This window comes from Erinaceus europaeus, chromosome 2, assembly GCF_950295315.1.
Source record: "Erinaceus europaeus chromosome 2, mEriEur2.1, whole genome shotgun sequence".
NCBI lineage: Eukaryota > Metazoa > Chordata > Mammalia > Eulipotyphla > Erinaceidae > Erinaceus > Erinaceus europaeus.
The window spans coordinates 186,295,761-186,317,057 of NC_080163.1; the positions used below are offsets into that span (position 1 = coordinate 186,295,761).

General features: G+C 52.0%; 2 protein-coding genes across 6 annotated transcripts in view; both read right to left on the reverse strand.

Annotated features, from left to right (window-relative positions):
* Nucleotides 1–3,985, reverse strand: part of FAM98C (family with sequence similarity 98 member C) — a 26,598-nt gene extending 22,613 nt beyond the window's left edge. For 2 of the 3 annotated variants that reach the window (XM_060185856.1, XM_016193129.2), the window contains exons 1-7: nt 3,764–3,985; nt 3,518–3,672; nt 3,327–3,449; nt 1,700–1,908; nt 1,478–1,555; nt 1,280–1,396; nt 254–421 (exon numbers count right to left, since the gene is read on the reverse strand). In XM_060185856.1, coding sequence (XP_060041839.1) covers nt 254–421; nt 1,280–1,396; nt 1,478–1,555; nt 1,700–1,908; nt 3,327–3,449; nt 3,518–3,672; nt 3,764–3,828 — 915 coding nt within the window. In that variant the 5' untranslated portion in view covers nt 3,829–3,985. The remainder of the gene's footprint in view (nt 1–253; nt 422–1,279; nt 1,397–1,477; nt 1,556–1,699; nt 1,909–3,326; nt 3,450–3,517; nt 3,673–3,763) is intronic. The other variant, XM_060185857.1, reaches the window with a different exon arrangement.
* A 2,927-nt stretch (nt 3,986–6,912) lies between these two features.
* Nucleotides 6,913–21,132, reverse strand: SPRED3 (sprouty related EVH1 domain containing 3). 3 transcript variants are annotated; one of them, XM_060185861.1, is made up of 7 exons: nt 21,005–21,132; nt 19,290–19,470; nt 17,906–18,074; nt 17,718–17,809; nt 13,823–13,975; nt 12,607–13,268; nt 6,913–10,308 (listed from the first exon to the last, which is right to left on the reverse strand). In XM_060185861.1, the coding sequence occupies exons 2-7, from the start codon at nt 19,464–19,466 to the stop codon at nt 10,236–10,238; spliced, it is 1,326 nt and encodes a 441-aa protein (XP_060041844.1). In that variant the 5' UTR covers nt 19,467–19,470; nt 21,005–21,132; the 3' UTR covers nt 6,913–10,235. The 3 variants fall into 3 exon arrangements, with proteins under 3 accessions (XP_060041844.1, XP_060041845.1, XP_060041846.1); XM_060185862.1 differs by having other exon boundaries at nt 6,913–13,268; XM_060185863.1 differs by lacking the exon at nt 21,005–21,132 and having other exon boundaries at nt 17,906–18,955; nt 19,290–19,387.
* Nucleotides 21,133–21,297: the final 165 nt, after the last annotated feature.

Below are 21,297 nucleotides of genomic sequence, written 5' to 3' on the forward strand. Positions count from 1 at the left end.
CTTTCTCTCCCTCTAACTCCCTATACCCTCATGATAACTCTCTGTCTCTATCCAATATAAGAGAGAGAGAGAGAAACCCTGCTAACTGGAAAGGGAGGATTATAGGATTATAGGTGGTTAATTCAGAGGGGAAGAAACCAGGAACAAGGCTAGAGCAGTAAGCCAGTTAGAAAAGGACAAGGTAGGGCAAAGGCTGAAAGGCCAGTGAGAAGAGCCAAGGACATGGGGCCCTCCTCTACTCCCAGGTACCCACCTTGTTGATGGCACAGCAGGTCCCCCGGCGGGCATCCTTGCTGGTAGCTGGGATGAGACGAGATAGGTCAGCTCGGGCTGCCAGGACATGTGGGATGGAGACAGTCGATTCTGGGGTCAGAGTCTCTCGAATGGGGATCAGCACTGCCTTCATGGCCTTCCCCTGGGCCTTGGTGGGGGTGTGGGCAAAAGAAGGTGGCTAAGAACCTGCCTCAAGGGGATCTGTCACCTCCAAAGCATTTCTTTCCCACTCAGGGCCTTACTCCTAACACCTCTAGATATCTCAGGACTGGGCATTCCAGAGTATTGTGGATCCCTCCTTCAGATTATAGAATGGTCTGAGCTCCAACTCCCACAAGATTCTAGAATGTGCTAGGCCTCAAAGATCTGAAAGAGGAATAAGACAGGAAGCGGCACCGTGGATAAAGCGCGGGACTCTCAAGTAGTTCAAGGTCCTGAGTTCAATCCCCAGCATCACACATGCCAGAGTGATGCTTTGGTTCTCTCTCCACCCCCAAATAAATAAATCTATAATCAAAATAATTTGGGGCCTGGAAGTGTGACACTTGGTTGAGCACACACATTACTATGCACAAGGACTCAGTTCAATCCCCGAGTCCCCACCTGCAGGGGGAAGTTTCTCAAGTGCAGCAGAGCTGCAGGTGTCTCTCCCTCTCTTTCCCCTTCTCTGTCTCCCTTTCCCCTCTCAAATTCTCTCTGTCCTGTCAAATAAAAAAGAAAGAAAGCGGCTGGGCAATGATGCATCCAGTAGAGTGCACATATGCAGAAGGGACACTCATGAATGGTGATGCTGCAGGTATCTGTCCCTCCCTCTGTCTGCCCCATCACTCTCAATTTCTCTTTATCTCTATCCAAAGTATAAAAACAAATATTTAAAACTAAATTAGAAAATTTTAAATCTGCAAGAGGGTAATATTATCTCTGGCCCAAACTCCTCCCTAGAGCTGGAGCCCCCACCTAACCCCAACAAGGCCACCCTCCTTCCACCCAGGTCCCAAGCCCACACCTCTGCACGATCACTCCAGTGGAAAGCAGAAGTGGTGAGGTCCAGGCGCTTTAAGAGAAGGCTGCGGCGGCAGCGGTACTGATCTCGAAGACTCTGGGCCAGAGACTCCAATACCTCCTGGGGAGAAAGGTCTTGGTCAAGGGGGCTCCCTCACTCTCATGGCTGACAGAGGAGGACATTTTGCATAGAAGAGCTTACCCATCTGGGTGCGTCCAGTGGGTGGCAGAGGAGGGGCTTCAAGGACCCTGGGGGCAGGGAAGGCAGCAGCTCTGAGATCTGATGGGGTAAGGAAGAGGGTGAGACTGACCCAGCAGAAACTGTAAGAACAGTCCTGAGGATCCCTCAGCCACAGAATCTAGAAAACAGAAGTTGTGCACCTCTGATGGCCAGGTGCCAAGGGGACTCTGGTTCTCTCTCTACCTTGGTGTGCAACTCCCGCAGAAGCTGGCTAGCCTGGGTCCTCGCCTCTGGTCTGGGGAACTCTAGGGCTTGGAGGGTGAGAACCAGTTCCTGGACGATGCCTGCTTCCTCCTCTGCTCCTTCCCCAGCAGCTGGCAACACAGGGCTGGGATGCAGCTGGGGGCGAAGGTGGAGGAGGCGGGCAGCTTGGAGCTCCGAGCAGAGGAAGCCTAAAAGTAGGAAAAGGTAAAAAGGAAAAACAAAAAATGAAGGGAGGGGGCTGGGTGATAGTGCAGTGGGTTAAGCGCACATGGCAGGAAGGGCTCAAGGATTCCAGTTGGAGCCCCAGGCTCCCCACCTTCGGGGGGGAGGGGGTCGCCTCACAGGGTAAAGCAGGTCTGCAGGTGTCTTATCTTTCTCTTCCCTCCCCTCTCCATTTCTCTGTCTTATCCAACAACAATGACAGCAACAGCAACAATAATAATAATGATAAACAACAAGGGCAATAAAAAGGGAAAAAATAGCCTCCGGGAGCAGTGGTAGTGCAGGCACAGAGCTCCAGTGATAACGCTGGAGGCAAGGAAAAAAAAAAAGGGAAGTGAGTAGGAGAAAGCACAGCGGTGACCCTCACTACTTGTGAGCACAAGGTCAGTGAGTTCAGTCCCTGCCCCTCGTAGGCCAGAGTGTTGCTCTAGCCTCTCTATATCTTGCAAAAACAAACAAACAAACAAACAAAAAACCCCAGCTTTTTAAGATTTTATTTATTAATGAGAAAGATAGGAGAGAGAGAAAGAACCAGACATCGCTCTGGTACATATGCTGCCAGGGATTGAACTCAGGACCTCATGCTTCAGAGTCCAATGCTTTATTCACTGGACCACAATAAATCAGTTTTTATTAAATATTTATTTATTCTTTTGTTGTCCTTGTTTTATTGTAGTTATTATTGTTGTTGTTGTTATGTCGTTGTTGGATAGGACAGAGAGAAGTGGAGAGAGGAGGAGAAGACAGAGAGGAGGAAAGACAGACACCTGCAGACCTGCTTCTACACCTGCAGACCTGCTTCACCGCCTGTGAAGCGACTCCCTGCAGGTGGGGAGCCCGGGGCTGGAACCAGGATCCTTATGCTGGTCCTTGCACTTTGCGCCACCTGCGCATAACCCGCTGCACTACCTTTTTATTTTTATTTTTATGGTAGTACAGGGGATTGAACCTCAGCCTCACGTGTTTGAGTCTCCTTGCATAACCATTACGCTATCTAGCCCCCCCCATACCTCACCTGAGTTTCACGCTACCCCCCCCATTGGAGCCCCGCCCATCTCAGCCCTGGGCCACCCCAAAGCTTGACCGCGTTCTTCCCGGGCCTTCCAGAAGGTCTCCAAGTTCTAGCCACGCCCCCGTAGGCACATTTTCTGCGTGCAGAACCGCCCCTTCCAGGTTGCACCTGCCCCTCCCGGCCAGCCGCAGCCGGCCCCTCAGGGTGCACCCCCCCCAGGCTGCAGCCGCCCCCCTCAGGTTGCACCTGCCCCTCCCGGCCAGCCGCAGCCGCCCCTCAAGGTGCACCCCCCCAGGCTGCAGCCGCCTCCTCCCAGCCCCCCCGCCCCCCGCAGACAGCAGCCTCGCCCACTTCCGCCCGCCCCAAGCTCACGCAGCAGGCGCAGGCAGGCGCCGGGCTCCCGCAGGGCGGCTCCGCAGAGCGCGCGGTCCGGGCAGTGCCAGTCCCGCAGCAAGCCGGCCAGCCGTCCCGGGAAGTCTTCCTCGGCGCCCGGGCCTGCGGGAGGCGACAGACGTCAGGCGCCGCCTCACCCCCGGGCTCCCCCCCCCACCCTCCGGGCGTACCGTGGCCGGTGCTCTGCGCCCCCGCGCCCTGCTCTGGCTCCCGCTCGCGTTGCGGGGCGCCCAGGGCCGCCAACTCCGCCACCAGCCGCGAGCACAGCGCCCTGAAGTCTGGGCACGAGGCGTCCAGCGACGCCGCCCCCGGGAGGCCCTCATAACTGCGGCGGGACAGAGGCAGCAGGAAGATGCCGGTCAGTGAGGAGGACAAGGCTGCCCCTTCCCGCGCCGACACCCCCACAGTCGCCTCACCCCAGGGCCAGCAGGTCCCGGGCCACCGCGGCCGCCTCCGGCGACTCCACCGTCGCCCCCTCCATGAAAACGGTGCCTCCTCGCTCTGAGCGCGCCCTCTGCTGGCCGGTGAGAGGCTCCTCCCCAGGAGCGCCGCGCGCACCACGTCCCCTCCGCCGGCCAATCAGCTTCTTCCGGCAAGGGCTCTCGGCGTTCCGATTGGTGCAGGAAAAGGCAGGCCCTGCCCCCGCGAGTCCCGGTTGAGCCAAAGTGCACTAAGTGCACAAAGTGCATCTCTCTGATGTGCCCCCGACTCTGGAAACCCAGAGCGGGCATCTGGGTTGTGGCAAGGCAGGGCAGCGGACATTGCTATTATTGCAACCAGAAGCGCACACACACACACACACACACACACACACACACACACACACACACACACACACACACACACACACACACACACTTTAGCTCTAATCTCTCTTCCTCTTGCAGGGGATTCACTGTTCAGAGCCAACTTCTTCAGAATAGGGAGGGGGAAATGACACTACACCACAACAAGAAGCTTCCCCCAGGGGCCAGGTGGTGGCTCACCTGGTTGAACGCACGTATTACAATGCACAAGGACCTGGGTTCCAGCCCTCAGTCCCCACCTGCAGGGGGAAAGCTTTGTGAGTGGTGAGGCAGTGCTGTAGGTGTCTCTCTGTCTCTCTTCATCTCTATCACCCTTTCCCTCTTGATTTCTGGCTGTGTCTATCCAATAAATAAATAAAGTTTAAAAAAAAGAAAAGAACATAAGCTTCCCACAGTGCCTTATCTCTTGTGTGGTGTATCAGGGGCTTGAACATGGGACCCACTTATGGCATAGCAGACGCCCTCTCAAGTGAACTTGTTCATTGATCCAGTGTCTGCTGACCCCCTTCCCTATGTGCCCTCCCCCACACACACACCCTTAGAGAGTGGAAGTAAATGGAACAGATCATCTCGATGAAAAGTTTGTACTCTATGAGTCAGGCAGACAAGGGTTAGGGTTTGACTACACCATCTCTGTGCTTCGAACAAATTGCTTCCTACCTCTTCAATCCAGAGAATAATAACACCTACCTCTTACAGCTGTTTGTGGGGAGAGTCCTGTATGTTTAGTAGACATATACTAATTAAATTAAAATTTAATTAAATAAACTAGCAGATGGTCTGGAAAGTGGCACAGTAAACAGAGTGCCTGATTTGCAAGCATAATGCCCTGCATTTGATCCTAGGCACTGCACATGCTGGAATGATGCTTTGTCTGTCTCTTCTCTGACTAATAAATTGTTTATTTACTTTTTTTTTTTAACCAGAGCATTGTTTAGCTCTGGCTTATGGTGGTACAAGGGGATTGAACCTGGGACCTGGGAACCTCAGGCATGAGAGTCTCTTTGTATTACCATTATGCTCTCTCTCCTGCTCAATAAGTGTTTTTAAAGAAGAAAAAAAAAAACTAAGGAGAGCAGAAGATAGCTTACCTGAGGTCAATGAAGCTGACGCAGAATGAATTCATGGTGCTGCTAGGACACAAATTTAGATCTGATTCTAAAGCTCATGCTTAAAAAAAAGATTTATTTATTGAGAGATCAGGAGAAATAGCATAAGGATTTTTATGCCGGAGGTTCCAAAGCTCCAGGTTCCCCCAAACCACCATAAGCCAGAGCTGAGCAGTGCTCTAAATATATTTATCAAATGGGCACTAGAGTGTCACTTTGGCATATGTGTTGCCAGAAAGCAAATTCAAGATTTCAGGCTTGCGATGCTCTACCTACTTTACTACCTCTCAGGTCACTGAAGCCTTTGTACTTTTTAACCTAATATTACCATTAAATTATTCGAGATCTAATCCCTTCCCAACTTTATCTTGGTCTCCAGTAGTTCCCAGATCATTCTACTGGGGGTGGGGAGGGTGGCTCTGGGAAGAATGATGATGGGAGCCTGTTCTTCAGGGACAGAGTCTGCCTATTTTTTTTTTAAGTTTTAATTTTTATTTATTTATTTTCCCTTTTGTTGCCCTTGTTTTTCATTGTGTTGTAGTTATTATAGTTGTTGTTATTGTACAGGACAGAGAGAAATGGAGAGAGGAGGGGAAGACAGAGAAGGGGAGAGAAAGATAGACACCTGCAGACCTGCTTCACCGCCTGTGAAGTGACTCCTCTGCAGGTGGGGAGCCGGGGACTCGAATTGGGATCCTTACTCCGGTCCTTGTGCTTTGTGCCACGTGTGCTTAATCTGCTGCGCTACCATCCGACTCCCTTTTTTTTTTTGCCTCCAGGGTTATTGCTGGGGTTTGGTGCCTGCACCATGAATTCACTGCTCCTGGAGGCCATTTTTTCCCTTTTGTTACCCTGGTTGTTTTTATGGTTGTTGTGGTTATTATTATTATTTAATATTTTATTTATTGATGAGAAAGACAGGAGGAGAGAGAAAGAACCAGACATCACTCTGGCACATGTGCTGCTGGGGATCAAACTCGGGACCTCATGTTTGAGAGTCCAAAGATTTATCACTGCACCACGTCCAGGACCACTGTTGTGGTTATTATTATTGTTGCTATTGATGTCATTGTCGTTGGATGGGACAGAGAGAAATGGAGAGAGGAGGGGAAGACAGAGACGGGAAGAGAAAGATAGACACTTGCAGACCTGCTTCACTGCCTGTGAAGCGACTCCCCTGCAGGTGGGGAGCCAGGGGCTGGAACTGGGATCCTTATGCCGGTCCTTGGGCTTTGTGCCACTGCTCACTTAACCCTCTGTGCTACCACCCAACCCCCAGAGTCTGCCTTTATACCCCTCCATCCAGTCATGCTGTCCTCAAGACTGGGTACTCAGGGTCACTTTTGTGATCTTTATAGAACATTCAAAATTACTCAAGCCAGGGCCATAAGCTAGCTATCTAGTAGAGTGCACCTTACACCAGGGTTTGAGCCCCAGCGCCACATGGGAACACTGGACAGCATCAGTGGTGCAGCAGTACTGCGGAGACAATCTCTCTCATTCCCTTTTTTAATGTTTTTTTAATTATCTTTATTTGTTAAACAGAGGCAGCCAGAAATTGAGAGGGTAGGGGGAGACAGAGAGGGGGAGAAACAAAGAGACACTTGCATGCAGACCCGCTTCCCCACTCGCAAAGCTTTCCCCCTGCAGGTGGAGACTGGGGACTTGAACCTGGGTCCTTGTGCATTGTAACATGTGCACTCAATCAGGTGTGCCACCACTGGGTCCCTCTCATTTCTCTCTGTATCCGAATTAGTAGAAAGACAAACTCAGCCAAGGAGCAGCAGAATCACATGAGGTCCTGAGTTAGATCCCAGAACCACAATCAGTCAATCAATCAATCAATGCTCAGGCCAGCACCTTGGAGTCAAAGCTTGGATTCCTCTCTTTAGAGGGAATCGTACATCTAAATTTGTAGAAGCTGCTTTCAATATAGTTCCACTATCTGCCCTCTTCTCCCTGCCACCTTTCTGTCACTCCAGTCCTGTGCAGCCTTGTCTCCTTCCTGGGTCATCATAGGAGGTGGCCTCCTCCCTGTCCCCCTGTACTTCACCCAATATGTGTTACCCACTGTCAGCCAGAGGGTCTCTGCACACAATGGAGTCATTTCCATCCCTCCCATGCTTGGAGCATTCATCTCACTCAGGTTAAACACCAAGGACTGAGGCCCAGGAGGTGGCACAGCTGGTAATGCCTGACCATTCATGTGAACATGAAGTCCCATGTTAGATCCCCAGTACTGCACGTGTTAGAGCCACACTCTGGTTCTCTCTAATTTATAAATAAATAATCAATACATAGCCGCTTGAGGGGGGTAGCATAGATGATAAAGCATTGGACTCACAAGTGTGATGTCCTAAATTTGATCCCTGGGATTTTATGTGCCATAGAGGTACTGTTTTTTGTTTTTTTTCTTTTTCTTTTTCTTCTCCCTCTCTCTCATTAGTAAATACATAAATGGGACTGGGTGGTAGCGCACCTAGTTGAATGCACATGTTACAATGTGCAAGGACACCGGTTTGAGCCCCTAATCTCCACCTATAGGGGGAAAGCTTTGCAAGTGGTGAAGCAGTGCTGCAGGTGTCTGTCTCTCTTCCTCTCTATCTACCCCATCTCTCTTGATTTCTGACTATTTCTATCCAATAAGTAAAAAGATAATTAAAAAAATGAGAGCTGGGGAGAAAGCATAAAGGTTATGCAAGAGCCTTTCAAGCCTGAGGCTCTGAGGTCTGAGGTTCAATCCCCAGCACCACCATAAGCCAGAACTGAGCAGTGTTCTGGTAAAAAAAAAAAAAAAAAAGAAAAGAAAAAAATAGTGGTCTGGGAGGTGGTGCAGTGTCTGAAGCATTGGATTCTCAAGCATGAGATGCTGAGTTCAATACCTGTTAGCACATGTACCAGCATGATGTCTAGTTCTTTCTCTCTCTCCTATCTTTCTTGGGAATAAATAAATTCTTTTATAAATACATATATTTTAAATAGGTTACTAAAAAAATAAATAACAGGAATGGGGATAGGTAGCATAATGTTTATGCACAAGATTCTCATGCCTGAGGCTCCGAAGTCCCAGGTTCGAGACCATAAGCCTGAGCTGAGAGTGCTTTGGTAAAATAAATAAAATAACCACTAGTGGGCCCAGGGGGATAGTTTGTTGATTATTTATACAAAAAAAACCTCTCTCATGCCTGAGGCTCTAATGTCCCAAGTTTAATCCCTCCACCACCATTAGCCAGAACTGAGCAGTGCTCTGATAAAATAAAGTATGGCTTGAAGCACAAGGACCAGGTGAGGATCCCGATTCCAGCCCCCGGCTCCCCACCTGCAGGGTAGTCGCTTCACAGGCAGTGAAGCAGGTCTGCAGGTGTCTATCTTTCTCTCCCCCTCTCTGTCTTCCCCTCCTCTCTCCATTTCTCTCTGTCCTATCCAACAACAATGACAACAATAACTACAACAATAAAACAACAAGGGCGACAAAAGGGGAAAAAATGGTCTCCAGGAGCAGTGGATTGCAGGCACCAAGCCCCAGCAATAGCCCCGGAGGCATAAAAATAAAATAAAAATAAAGTAAATAAAAATTAAAATAACCAGTAGTGGTCCAGTAGATAAAGCATTGGACTGCCAAGCATGAGGTCCTGAGTTTAATCCCCAGTAGCACATGTGCCAGAGAAATATCTGGTTCTCTTTCTCTCTCCTCCTATCTCTCTCATTAGTAAATACAACATTTAAAAAATCAAAAAAACAGGGAGTCGGGTGGTAGCGCAGCAGGTTAAGCACAGGTGGTACAGAGTGCAAGGACCGGCAGAAGGAACCTGGTTTGAGCCCCCGGCTCCCCACCTGCAGGGGAGTCGCTTCACAGGCAGTGAAGCAGGTCTGCAGGTGTCTATCTTTCTCTCCTCTCTGTCTTCCCCTCCTCTCTCCATTTCTCTCTGTCCTATCCAACAACAATGACATCAATAATAACTACAACAATAAAACAACAAGGGCAACAAAAGGGAATATTTTAAAAATTAAAAAAAAAGTAGACTGGAGAGACAGTATACAAGTATGCAAAAAGGCTTTCAAGCTTGAGGTACCAACAGCCCTAGGTTCAATCCCCAGCACCAACATAAGCCAAAATTGAGCAGTGTTCTGGTAAAAATAAATGCCAAAGTCCACTCAATATCTTGTAAGATCTGCCTTATCACCTCCCTACCCTACTCCGGGCCTTGTTCCCTCTAGACATGCCAGCCATGCCCTTTCCTCAAGATCCCATACTGCTCATCCCCTCAACCTAAAGACAGCCACAGATACAGGCAGGATCTCTTCACCTCTATCAGGGCTCAACTCCAATGCCAGCTCCTCAGCAAGGCCTCCAGTCCTGGCTCAAACCCACAACAGTAAATCCACTCCTTTCCTTTTTCTTTTCGAGCAGATATCATGGCTCACACCTCACTTACTTGTGTCTCTTTTACTATCGATATCAGAAGCTCCTTGTGACGAAAGGGGTTCATCTGTCCTGTTCACTGCTTATTCCCATTGCCTAGGGGGCCAGGCGGTGGCACATCCAGTACAGCATACACGTTACCCAGTACCTAGAACTGGAAGTGGCATATGATTGGGTAGTTTGTTGAGTGAATGTATGAAACCCCCATGGAGGCTGCTTGGGATAAGATGTGATGAAGAAGAGCTGGGGTAAAACACCAGGTTGGGTGGGGGGGTGTCTGGAAGGTGAACGCAGCCATGCAAATAAAAGACACAGGCTGAGACTTTGTCACAGACATTTCTTGGAGCAGATCTTTTGTGCCCCCATTCCTCCCTCCCCCCCCATGACATAGCTCGGTCTTCAGCCCCCGTCACTTCAGCCTGTGTAGATGATAACAATATTGAGGTCACAGACTGGCTTGGAGTCGAGATCAGGAAGATAAATGTTGGGGTGCCTTCCCCCCAAGTCTAGAGAGCCAAGCATCCAATCCAAGGGGCAAGCAGCTGGGGAATCAGGCCTGGGGGGGGGGTGGGCTCCAGGGTGTGAGGTCTTCCTGGCTCCCAGGGTCTGCCCTCCACGCACCCCTAATATGGGGGTTGATGAAGAGTAATCATGGATCAGAGGTGGGTATCAGCAGGGAGCAGGACTGGGAGACCCAGGAGAGGTGGTGCTGGGAGGTGGGGGCCAGGGCCCCACCACTTCCTCCACAGAATCCACAGCATCCACAGCACCTTACAGCACTCTGGTCCCCTGTCCCACCCCTCCCCAAAACGAGGTAGGTTAAGAATGGAGCTTCCCCCCCGCCCACCATGGAAGGGAGGAGACCGAGGCACAGAGAGGAGGATGGGGACCCAGGCTGCCCCCAGTCCCTCCACCCTCAGCTCTGGTGGGTCTGACAGTGATGAGAGCTGGGCAGAGTGGGGAGGAGTGGGACACCCCCCTTGTCTCTCACCCATCCCAGGGTCTGGTTGAGAGCTGAATCTCACAAGTTTCCGATGTAATAAATAGTTAATAATTTAAAGGAAGTAACAGAAAAAAAATCTATCCCTTGGTCCCTAGAACTGCCTACTGAACCCCCACAGGGCCATTCAAGTCTGGGTGATGAAGAAAGGTAAGTACACATTTCCAGATGCCTGGGGCCAGATGCAGGCCCCAAGGCCATGTTACACTGAGACTTGTCTTGCTCCAAGACCTTACTTAACTCCTACCCTACACAAGCCACTAGATCTGAGATACTCTGGAAGTCTTTTTCTAATCTAGGGACATTGTGGCATTTCACTTCCCCAGAAGAGGGGTCTCAGAGATAGGCTTTCACTCTCCAAAGCAACACCCAACTCTAGCTGGAAGGAGAAAGTGTTAACAGAATTGGCATTTGGGGATTACAGAGTATCTAAGTGTGGGAGGAGGGCAGGGAAAAGATGGGGGGCTCTCAGGAAGTTTTGGAATACAGGGGTTTATTCCTCTAAGACAAAGGGGTAATCTGTGCAATGTTGGGGAAATAGAACTTCAAAGTCTGGGTTCTTGGGGGCTTTCCAGGGTCAGCTGTATTTGGGAAGTAGAAGATCTCAGGGTTTATACAAGCTGGACCTGGAAATTAGCACTAGGCAAGAGCAATTTCCATCCATATGGATCTAGGATCTGAAGGCGCTGGGCTCCAGGGCTGTCTCAAAGTTGTATCTGGCATAGCGACCAAGGTCTTAGATGAGGGACAATCTGGATTTTGTACAGGGTTGAACCCTGAATTGGTGGGGAGTGTGGGGCACCGATGGCACCTTGGGGGTCTTGGATCCAGTGCTCCTAAAGCACCTTGGGGATCACTCAGGGACTAGGGGCTAAGGGGTCAGAGGTCTGAATTGCCATCCTCTGGGAGCTGGGATTGGGGATCTGTAGATAAAAAGAGCCAAAGATTCCAGGACATTCTGGGGGCTCATAACCCATGCCCAAGGGAAGTTGGAAGAGGACTGTCTGAGGGCTTGGGACCAGTATCTTGGGTCTGAGGTGCTGGTGGGCTTCAATCCTGTATTTGGAGGGCACTAAGCACCTCAGAGTCCTATTTTGTATAAGCTTTCAAACTCCTGGGAACATTGGTTATGGGTGTGTAGGCCTACAGGTGTTTGATCCCTGGTTCCTAGAACATCTTGGAGTGTCATATCTGGATCTTGAAGTGAAGGGGGCCAGGAGGGGCTCTGAGCTGGGTCTCCCAAGTCATTTTGGTCAGAGAACATCAATCTGAGCAAGTCCAGGGACTCAGGTCATCCTAACAGTGTTTGGTCTTTCGGGGTCCTGGAGCCACAAGAACTTCTCAGATATGCGTCCCCCAGGTTCTTGATGAGCCTTTTGGTGACAGTTCTAGGCCTGTGGTCTAGAAATCTGGGAGTAATTGTATACAGGCAAGGTCAGGCATTGGCAATTCCTGACTAATTTCTGGTGCTGTAATCTGAGGGCTTGTGGTGCCAGGCATGAATGAGGAGTCCGGGGTGGTCATTTAAACAGGGAGTCAGGGGCTCAGGGCCCTGCGACTCTCAGGGACCCGTGTACTCCCAGGCCTGCCTGAGGTGTAGAGTCTGCGGATGCCTGGCATCGCCTCAGTCAAGGTTGGAGGGGAGGGGAGGAAGGTGGGTGGGATGTCAGAACTCGGGATGCCTAGAACCTCTTGGACAGACATCCCAGTGAAGCTGAGTCTGGGATCTCTCAGTCCTAGATATGGGGTTCAGGTTCCAGGTCTGGGGTCTCACCATCCAAACTCAAGCTCCAAGTTCTGGGTGTGCCTAGATCTGGGGGTTTGTGTGTATGTCCAAACAGAATCCAGAGTCCTGGACCCTCCATTTGGGGTCCTTGGCCCAAAATGGACCAAAATAGGGGACCCACCAGACCATCCTCACCGTGCTGCCTCCTCGTGGCGACCCCCGCAGCCGGCACAGCCGCACCTCGCTGCCACCCAGTGACAGGCCCTCAGGGGTGCGTAGCAACAGAGGCAGGGCACCGCCAAGGACAGCGCGGCCAGTGCAGCCCAGCGTGCAGCAGGGCGTGGGTGGCCAGGCTCGCAGGCGCATGGGTCCGAGAAGTCGCCCTCGGCGTCCGACAGGCAGTGGTAGAGCAAGCTCTCGGCGCACCACAGGCAGCTAAGGCGGTGCACCAGCAGGCGGCCCGGGTCCGGGGCCTCGGCGCAGCGGCCACCGCGCCCATCTGCACGGCGGTGGAAGAGCGCACGGCAGTGCACACAGCGTGCAGCCTCTTCCACCTCTGGGGAGGCCTTGGCTGGTGCAGGGGCCGGGCTAGGGCCCGGGGGTGGACGAGCAGGGGGTGCCGGGGGTGCTGCCTCGGTGAGAGGGGTGGGGAGTGCCACAGGGGGCCCCAGCGCTGCGCCCCTCAATGCTCCGGTCTTGGCAAAGCGCACAACGCAGGTGGACAGGGCAAGGGGAGGGGGTGGCCCAGTGCGCCGGTAATCCTCATAGCCACGCCCTCCCCAGGCAGGGCTCCCTGCCCCGGCCAAGGGCTCCGAGGCTTCTGGGATGCCAGTGAACGGGAGGAGTGGAGGAAAACTCTGTGGGATGAAGGGACAGAAGAGTTTAGCAGGGGTCCGTGAAGCCCAGGGCCCCAACGCATCTCAGTTTCAGAAAACCCAACAATCTCATTCATCACAGCTCTCACATTATGAGATTCTGAGTGTCTGAGATCTGCATTCAAGACTTCCCAAGCCCCTAACCTACCCAGACACCATGCCCACATCTTAAGGACTCCGCGGTTATCTTTCTATTGCCACATCCAAGAGTTCTGGACCACAGCCCCCTCCTCCTCCAAGATGGAGTATCTCCAGATTACGCTGTCTATATAACTCTTTCCCAACCTACCAGCATCCCCCTAATATACTTAAAGAAGTTGTTTCCCAAGTTACTCTCCAAACTCTTCTGGGATTCAGAATTTTTTCATGGCACAGGAGACACAGAAAACCCTCACCCAACCCTCAGAGGAGTGATCCTTCCTCTCCCTCCTCCCAATAAATTCTCTCTCGGGGGTGGGGGGGGGGAGGGTCTCAGCTCCTGCCCACTTAGGGACCCCAGCGGCCTAACCCCAGTCCACCCAGATCCCCAGACACACCTGCGCAGAAGAGCTTCGGCGCTGGGGGGGCGTGGCCGGCCCAAAGCCTAAGGTTGACTCCAAGGTGCTGATGGGGGCCACTGCCTCAGAGGTGGGAGGCGTCTCCTGGCGGCTGTGACTGTGACTGGAGGAGGAGTCGCTGTCTATGTGTGACTGGGGAAGATTGGTAACCTCAGAGGCAACCAGAACAGCGAGGCCCTTACATACACCTCCCCCCCCCACCCCCCACCCCCGCCTCCCCTTCCTGATAGGCCAGTAGGTAAACACTATTTTTGCTCCTGACTGATTGGCAAGTGAGCTCATTTCTTTTGAATCTCAGTTACCTCCTCTAAAACAAGGATCCTTATGCTGGTCCTTGTGCTTTGCGCCATGTGTGCTTGACCCACTGCGCCACCGCCCGACGAGGATCCTAAAGATCCTTTAGGAGGACCCTCTAAAACGAGGATCCTAAGAGCCTCTATCCAGGGGCCACGCGGTGGGCATACCTAACTGAGTGCACATGTTACCATGCAGTAGGATCCAGGTTCAAGCCCCTGGTCCCCGCATGCAGGGGGAAGCTTCAGGAGTGATGAAGAAATGCTGCAAGTGTCTCTCTCCCTATCTTCCCCTTCCCTCTCAATCAAATTATTACTATTAAATAAAAGGGGAAAATAGTCACCAGGAAAAGTGGATTTGTTGTGATGGCACTAAGCCCCTGCCATAACCTGGGTGGGAATAAATAATAAAAATTAAAAAATAATAATAATAATGACTCTGTCCAGAAGATATGGTTAGGACTCACTTTTCAAGGGCAAAACACCTACCTTAAGTCCTTAAGTATAGGAAGAGCTGGAAGTGGCTCTCATTACTATTATGTGACCACCCCCTTTTTTTCTTTTTCTTTCTTCCTGTCTCTTTTTGGTCTCCAGGGTTATTGCTGGGGCTCGATGCCAACACTATAAATCCACTGCTCCTGGCAGCCTTTTTTTTTTTTAATTATTATTTCACTGAATAGGATAGAGAGAAATTGAGAGAGGAGGGGTGATAGAATGATAGACACCTGCAGATCTGCTTCACCACTTGTAAAGTGACCTTCCTGCAGGTGGGAAACCAGGATCTCAAACCAGGATCCTCAGGCCAGTCCTCGTGCTTCATACTATGTGCACTTAACCTGGTGCACCACCACCAACTGCTCCTCCATCTCTCTTTCTTCCTTTGTTTCTTTTTTCTACCTCTCTTTCTTTCTATTAGAGATACAGAAGGCAGAAAGAGAAGGGGGGGGGGGGGGACTGAAGCTTCCTTCAATGCAGTGGGGACCAGCCTCAACCCTGGGTCCATGGCAAAGTAGCACAATATCCACATGAGCTATTTCATCAGCCCTGACCCCCTCATCTTATCTGCTAATCTCACCAGCCTACAGACCATCAAATCAGCAGTCTGCCTTCTCAACAGTTTTCTCCTGAGCCACTTGGCCACCGTCTGCTTCCTTTTCAACACTACACCTTAATGGGGGCAGTTTTCACCCAACAAGAAGACACTTTCTTCCCATTCAAGCTGAGCTCTGTCCCTTACAAACTAGACCATCACTTCTCAGACCTTTGGGCTTTCTTTCTGCAGCCTGGCATGTAATTCCTACCTCATTCACTGACTCATGTCAATATACATCCATCAGATAATCAGACAAATTATGCCTGGTTCACAAGGAAAGGCCATGGTGAAGATGTAGGAGGGGGCATGGAGGGCAGAACATCTTTCTAGGTGACTCTTATAGAGCCACCCACAAGTCCCATTACCCCAGGGAGACCCCCTGTCTGCCCAAGGAACTGGTTTTATTCCTCCAAGTGCTCTCAGCAACTCTCTCTGCTCCCAGCAAGTGCCAAATCTTGCCTGCCATTATATGTCTTTATTCATCCAATAAATTTATCTCACACATATTCACTGAACACTTACTGAAGGTCTGGTGTACTTACTATACACACTGGGCCCTGTTTTAGGCACTGAAGATGCAGAGGAGAAAAAAAAGCAACAAATGTTACTTGTCCTTTTGGAGCTGACATTCTAGTTTGAGAGATAGTAAACTAGAAGATATGAAAAGAATCAACTCCATATCTCAGAAAATGGGGGAAATTAGAGCAAAATTGAAGACACTGGGAGAATTGCAATGCTGTTTTATTTATTTGCGGAATGGAGGCCAGGATTGAACGCAGAGTTTCATGCATGTAAGGTCTGTGTTCGCTCTACCTCAGAGCCACATCCCTCGCTCCAACAGGTTATACAGCCCGAGCCTCACTGGGGAGATGGTATTTGTTTGTGTGAAGAAAGTGATATTTGTGTATTTCCTTCTTCCAAAGGAAGTAAGGAAATGAGTCATGTGGAAATGTGGGGAAGAGTATGCCAAGACATACCCACAAGCTGGCAGTATAAGGGTCCTGAGGCAGGGGCATGTCTGCCAAGTTAGAATAAGAGTGAGAAGGCCAGTGTAGCCAAAATAGTGGGTGAGAGGGTTTAGAATGGGAGCCCACTTCACAGGTGGTGAAGCAGGTCTGCCGTTGTCTCTCTTTCTCTCCTCCTCTCTGTCTTCCCCTCCTCTCTCCATTTCTTTCTGTCCTATCCAACAACAATGACATCAACAATAATAACTACAACAACAACAACAAAAAACAACAAGAGCAACAAAAAGGAAATAAAATAATATTTAAAAGAAAAGAATGGGGGCCCAGATGGAGTGCAGTCTTTGTGCAATTGTAAGGGCTTTGTCTTTTACCCTGAGTCAGATGGAGCCCTGGGAGGGCTCAGAGTGGGGTACAGAGGTGGGGCATGATCTGATATGGATGTCAATAGGGTCCCTATTGGTGTGTGTAGGGAGCAGACCGGAAGGAAGGGTAGAGACATTAGGGCTGGGGAGACAGCTTAATGGTTATGCAAAAAAGATTTTTATGCCTGAGGCAGCAAAGGTCCCAAATTCATTTTTTTTTTAATTTCTTTATTGGGGGAACTAAATTCAATCCCCAGTACCACCATAAACCAGAGCTGGGCAGCTGGGACAGGAGGTAGGGCAGAACCAGATCAAAAGCAGTTTCTGATCATTTGTGAGAGTAGAGCCAGTGTTTATTGACAAACCAGATGAGGGACATGAAAAGGGAGTGGGTTCAAAGTCACTCCAAGATTTGTGCCGAGTTACAAGAAACATGGACGCTTATGAATGTGTCCACCCATTCATTATGTTAATTATTCAGTTCCTACTTTATCTTCTTCCTGAAACAATCTGCCTTCCCACACTAGAACAGAAGCTCCAAGAGGAAAGAGACATTGTTTTGGTCAATGATTATTCCCCAGTGCCTAAAAGGCTATTTATAGAAAGGGCTCAAGAAATACCCTTCAAGAAGGGCTGGGGAGAGACAGCATAATGGTTATGCAAAAGATTTTCATGCCTGAGACTCTCAGGTTCTATCCCCAGCACCACTATAAGCCAGGGAAGCACAGTATTCTGGTCTTTTTATTGTTCTCTCTGTATCTCTCTCTCATTAAAATTAAATAAGGAAAAATATTCTTAATGTGGAGGAGATATAATGATTATGCAAAAAGACTTTCATTCCTGAGGCTGCAAAATCCCAGGTTCAATCCCTAGTACCACCATAAAGCAGAGCTGAGCAGTGCTCTGGTCTCCTCTATCTCTTTCTCTAAAATGCAAATATATATATATATACACATATTTAAAGAAGTATCCTTCAATAAGAGTGCAAATCATGGCAGATCAGAAAAACTACAAGATCTAGTATGCAGTAGTTTGAGGTCAAATATGCCCCCTGCATCCCCCACCCCCAGCAAGTGGCCTGGTGGCCTAGCATACAGCAGGTACTCAAGAATGGGATGAAAACCCACCCCTGCCCTCCCAAAAGCTATCCTGGAGACTCACCGTCAGAGGGCAGGGGGTCTCTGCGGTGTCCTGGGAAGGGGAGGAGGAAGTAGAAGAAGAAGAGGAGGAGGAGGAGGAGGGGGTGAGTGAGCCTGAGGCAGGGAGAGAGGCAAAGAGTGAGTAGTTCCCTAGGTGCAGCTTCTCCGCTCCCAGCCGAGCCCCTGGTGCCCTCCACCTGTGACCTTCACCTCGGCCCAAGGCGGCCAGTGCGGCCAGCAGGCTCTTCTGGAACTCATCAGCCTCCGCTGGACTCTGAAATGTCAGCCCAAACTTGCAGTCCCCCAGGCTCCAGTGATGGAAGATGGGGTTCACCTTGTTGTAAACCAGGCCTGGCTTTAGGGTACACTCCAAGGTGATCTGGGAGGGGGGTGGGGGAGGTATACGAGGGGAGCAGGTCAAACACCCCCATTCAGCCATGCTGTAGCCCTTCATCTCCAGCCTCTTTACATCCTGCAATCCTCTTTCCTCAACTTTAAATGGACCGTCTGAATCCCACTCAACACCCCACTACCACTCCCCCAATTTTGTTGAGTACACCTCTGACATGGCAATATTTCCTCCACTGCAAACCTAACAGGAACCCCAAATCTTTTAAGATATATTTATGAGGGGGGGAGTATTTCTCCAGTGACAGGGATAGAACTCGGGATCTCACATCTTCAAGCACAGCACTGTGCTACCTCCCAAGCTACAAGAATACCAACTCTATTAAATACCTCAAGAAATTAAATAGCCTCCTTCTGATAGCTCAATATGCCCCCCTTCTGACTTAGTAGTACTCCCCAAACTTGAGGAGACATCTCAGCATATTACCCTCAATCTCCTTCTGATGCCCAATAATCTCCCCCCAAACACCCCCTACTCCTGAATAACTAGCAAGCTCCTACAGGTGTTGGTTACCAACCTACATGTCCCCTCAAACCTCCTGCCACTCACAACATCCCCCTCTTGCTCTGAGCTGCAACCCATCTCCCCAAGCATTCCCAGACCATCTAGATCCTCCTATCACACCCCTGCCCTCACCACCACCACCACCACCACCACCAGCTGAAACTTCCACAGGGTCCTTTTTCCAAATCAGAGTGGACAGCCCACATATTCCGACAGTTTTCCCCAGAGGGGACTAGCAGCCCTATTTGTCACTTCTGGGTGGTCTCCCACAGCTCGCCTCCATATACTTAGGGCAGACAGGGGCCAGTGGTGAGGATCTCTGAGCAAGATGGAGCCACGGGAGGGTTCTGAGCAGAGGAAGGATAGGAGCTGAGTCAGGTGTGAGCAGGGCCCCTATGGAACAGACTGGAAAGGGGGGAGGGAACGGGAGCAGGGCAAGATCAGCTGCTGGCTGACAGATTGACCAGCACTGCGGGTGGGCAGTCCCTTCTCAATACTCCCCCAGCCTCCTAATTCCTGGAAGTCCCATCTGTGGGCAGGCTATTCACCTCCAGGCTGCATCCCACTTCCCGGGCTTGGTTTCCCAGACTGGAAGATAATCACCTCACCTCTGCACACCCAGCCCCCTTCCCCTGCTTCCCCAGGCCCCCAACCCAATCCCCTCGTCCCAGGGTGGCTCACTTTCTGGTCCCGGAGGCGCTCCCCGTGGATGACGTAGTGCCCCTGGCGGGCCCCCCCCTCGGGCCTGGCCCCTCGGACCCGACAAACGCTCACCTGGCTGAGGCCCCCGCCCCCCACAGGCAGCCAGCCCCCACTGGAGTCATCTCGGGCCATCACCACAGCTCGGACCCGAACCATGTACCTGGAGGAGGTGGGGAGGGGGGACAGGGACAGCATGGTCAGTGAGCTCCCACCCTGCGGTCTGCTTTGCCAGCTTTCCCACTACACCCACCTTCATCTCCCCTCTTAGCCTCTCACCTCCGGATCTATCGCACCCCTTAGTCACTGGTAACTGTACCCATCACTCCCCAGCCTGCCCACCTTCCTCCCCCCACTGCATGGCTTCTGCCTTCGCATACCCCCTCTTTGCCCCTGCCCACCTTCTCCACAACCATCTTTCCTTCCCCCATGCCCACCTGTCCTCCTTGTGCCCCGTCTTTCCCATCTCTACTCTCCCAGCCTGTGTTTTCCACTTCCCTTCCCCCTCCGGCTCAGCCCCTATCAACCCCGTCTCCTTCTCCTCCATCAGCACAAGCCCACAGCCCCACCCATCCTTCCCCCTCACAGCTGGGTGCCTGCGCATATGTATTTTCTTGGAGCCCATCAACTCCGCTCCAGTTCCCCCTACCCTGCTGCCCCAGGCCACCGGCTGGGTGAGAAGCCCTGGCTCTCATCTCCCCCCCTCCTTCCCGGATTTATGAATGAGACCGGATGCAAAGCTCACTGAGTCACCCGGCAACGGGAGATGGGCAGGGAGCTGGGAGAAAACCAGAAATGGCCCGAGACAGGCCAAAGGGGGGATGGAAGCAGAAGAGGAAGCCAGAAACGGGGGCCGGAGACACAGCCAGAGAGCATTTCATTCACAAAAATCCATCCTCAGACCCCAGCCGAGAGAAGGCAGAAAGAAGAGATGGGGAGGAGGGGGGCGGGAATTGATCCCTCCTTCTCCCCCCCCTCCCCGCCCCAGCATCCATCAGCACTGTTTTACCCCGCCCCCCAGCTCCTGGGATGTAGCCCTCCGCCCAGGAGCTGGGATCAGTGTCCAGCCCCTCTCTCACTACCACCTGGACCAGGGACCCTGGCGTCCCAACCTTAGAGACCCAGCCGACAGGCATCAGCCCCTTCCCAGCACCCCCCTCCCTGCAGTCTGCCGGCTTTCCGGGTTCCGCGGAGGTGAAGGGGCGGCCGCAGCGCCCCCAGCCCCCTTTTCTCAATGGGATGGGATTTTGTGAATGAGCGGTCACGTGACACGGCTTCCTTTGTCCGCCCGCCTCCCCTGACAACAGGTGAAGCCGAGAGAGGGCAGGGGTCCCCTGCATGGGCCTAGCTAGGATGGGACGCTGGGATTTCGGGGTGCCCTGCGGTTCCCCAAACATGTTTCCAGGGAGTGATGGTGGGGGGTAGTCCCCAGAGTTCCTCAATGGTGAGGGTCCGATACAGAATTTTATGAATGGACCGTCCTCGGAGCAAGTCCTAGCCCCCTCAAATGGAGACTGGTACCCCAAATGGCTGCCGCGCAGTTGAGGGGCCCCCCAACCCCTTATGTCCTTTCAGCTGGGGCCTGGGGGGCACCCCGTTGGACTGGAGGCTCTGAGCTGTCCTGGCCGCCCCCTCACCTGGACGGGCATTGGGTCAGCCACAGCCCCTGGCCCCCCGCCCCCTGGGCGTGCACCTGCCTGGGAGGCTCCGGCCGGGCTCCGAGCGGCGGCTACGTGGCCTCCTCCTCCTCCTCCTGCTCGCTCCGGCTCTTTCGCTGGCTCCGGCCGCGCTAGAGACGGGCACCGGGAGCCCGGGCGCGGGGGGGGGAGGGGGAGAGGGGGGACCTGGAAGAGGGGTGGGGGGGAGGGGGCGGCCTGGGGGAGGGATGAGCGCCAGGCTGGCCGCCTCGCCCGCTGGGTCCTAGAGCCCGGCCTTAGCTTCGGAGCACAGCCCCCCAGCCACCATTTCCCCGGGCTCCAAGGAGAATCCC

What these genes read in the sequence shown, in the direction of transcription:
- SPRED3 (XM_060185861.1), bottom strand. Translation starts at nt 19,466, where the DNA reads ATGGTTCGGGTCCGAGCTGTGGTGATGGCCCGAGATGACTCCAGTGGG. An exon ending in ACTGGCCGCCTTGGGCCGAG is followed by an intron (nt 17,810 to 17,905) that starts GTGAAGGTCACA and finishes TCCCTGCCTCAG; the next exon opens with GCTCACTCACCCCCTCCTCC. An exon ending in GCCGAAGCTCTTCTGCGCAG is followed by an intron (nt 13,269 to 13,822) that starts GTGTGTCTGGGG and finishes TTCATCCCACAG; the next exon opens with AGTTTTCCTCCACTCCTCCC.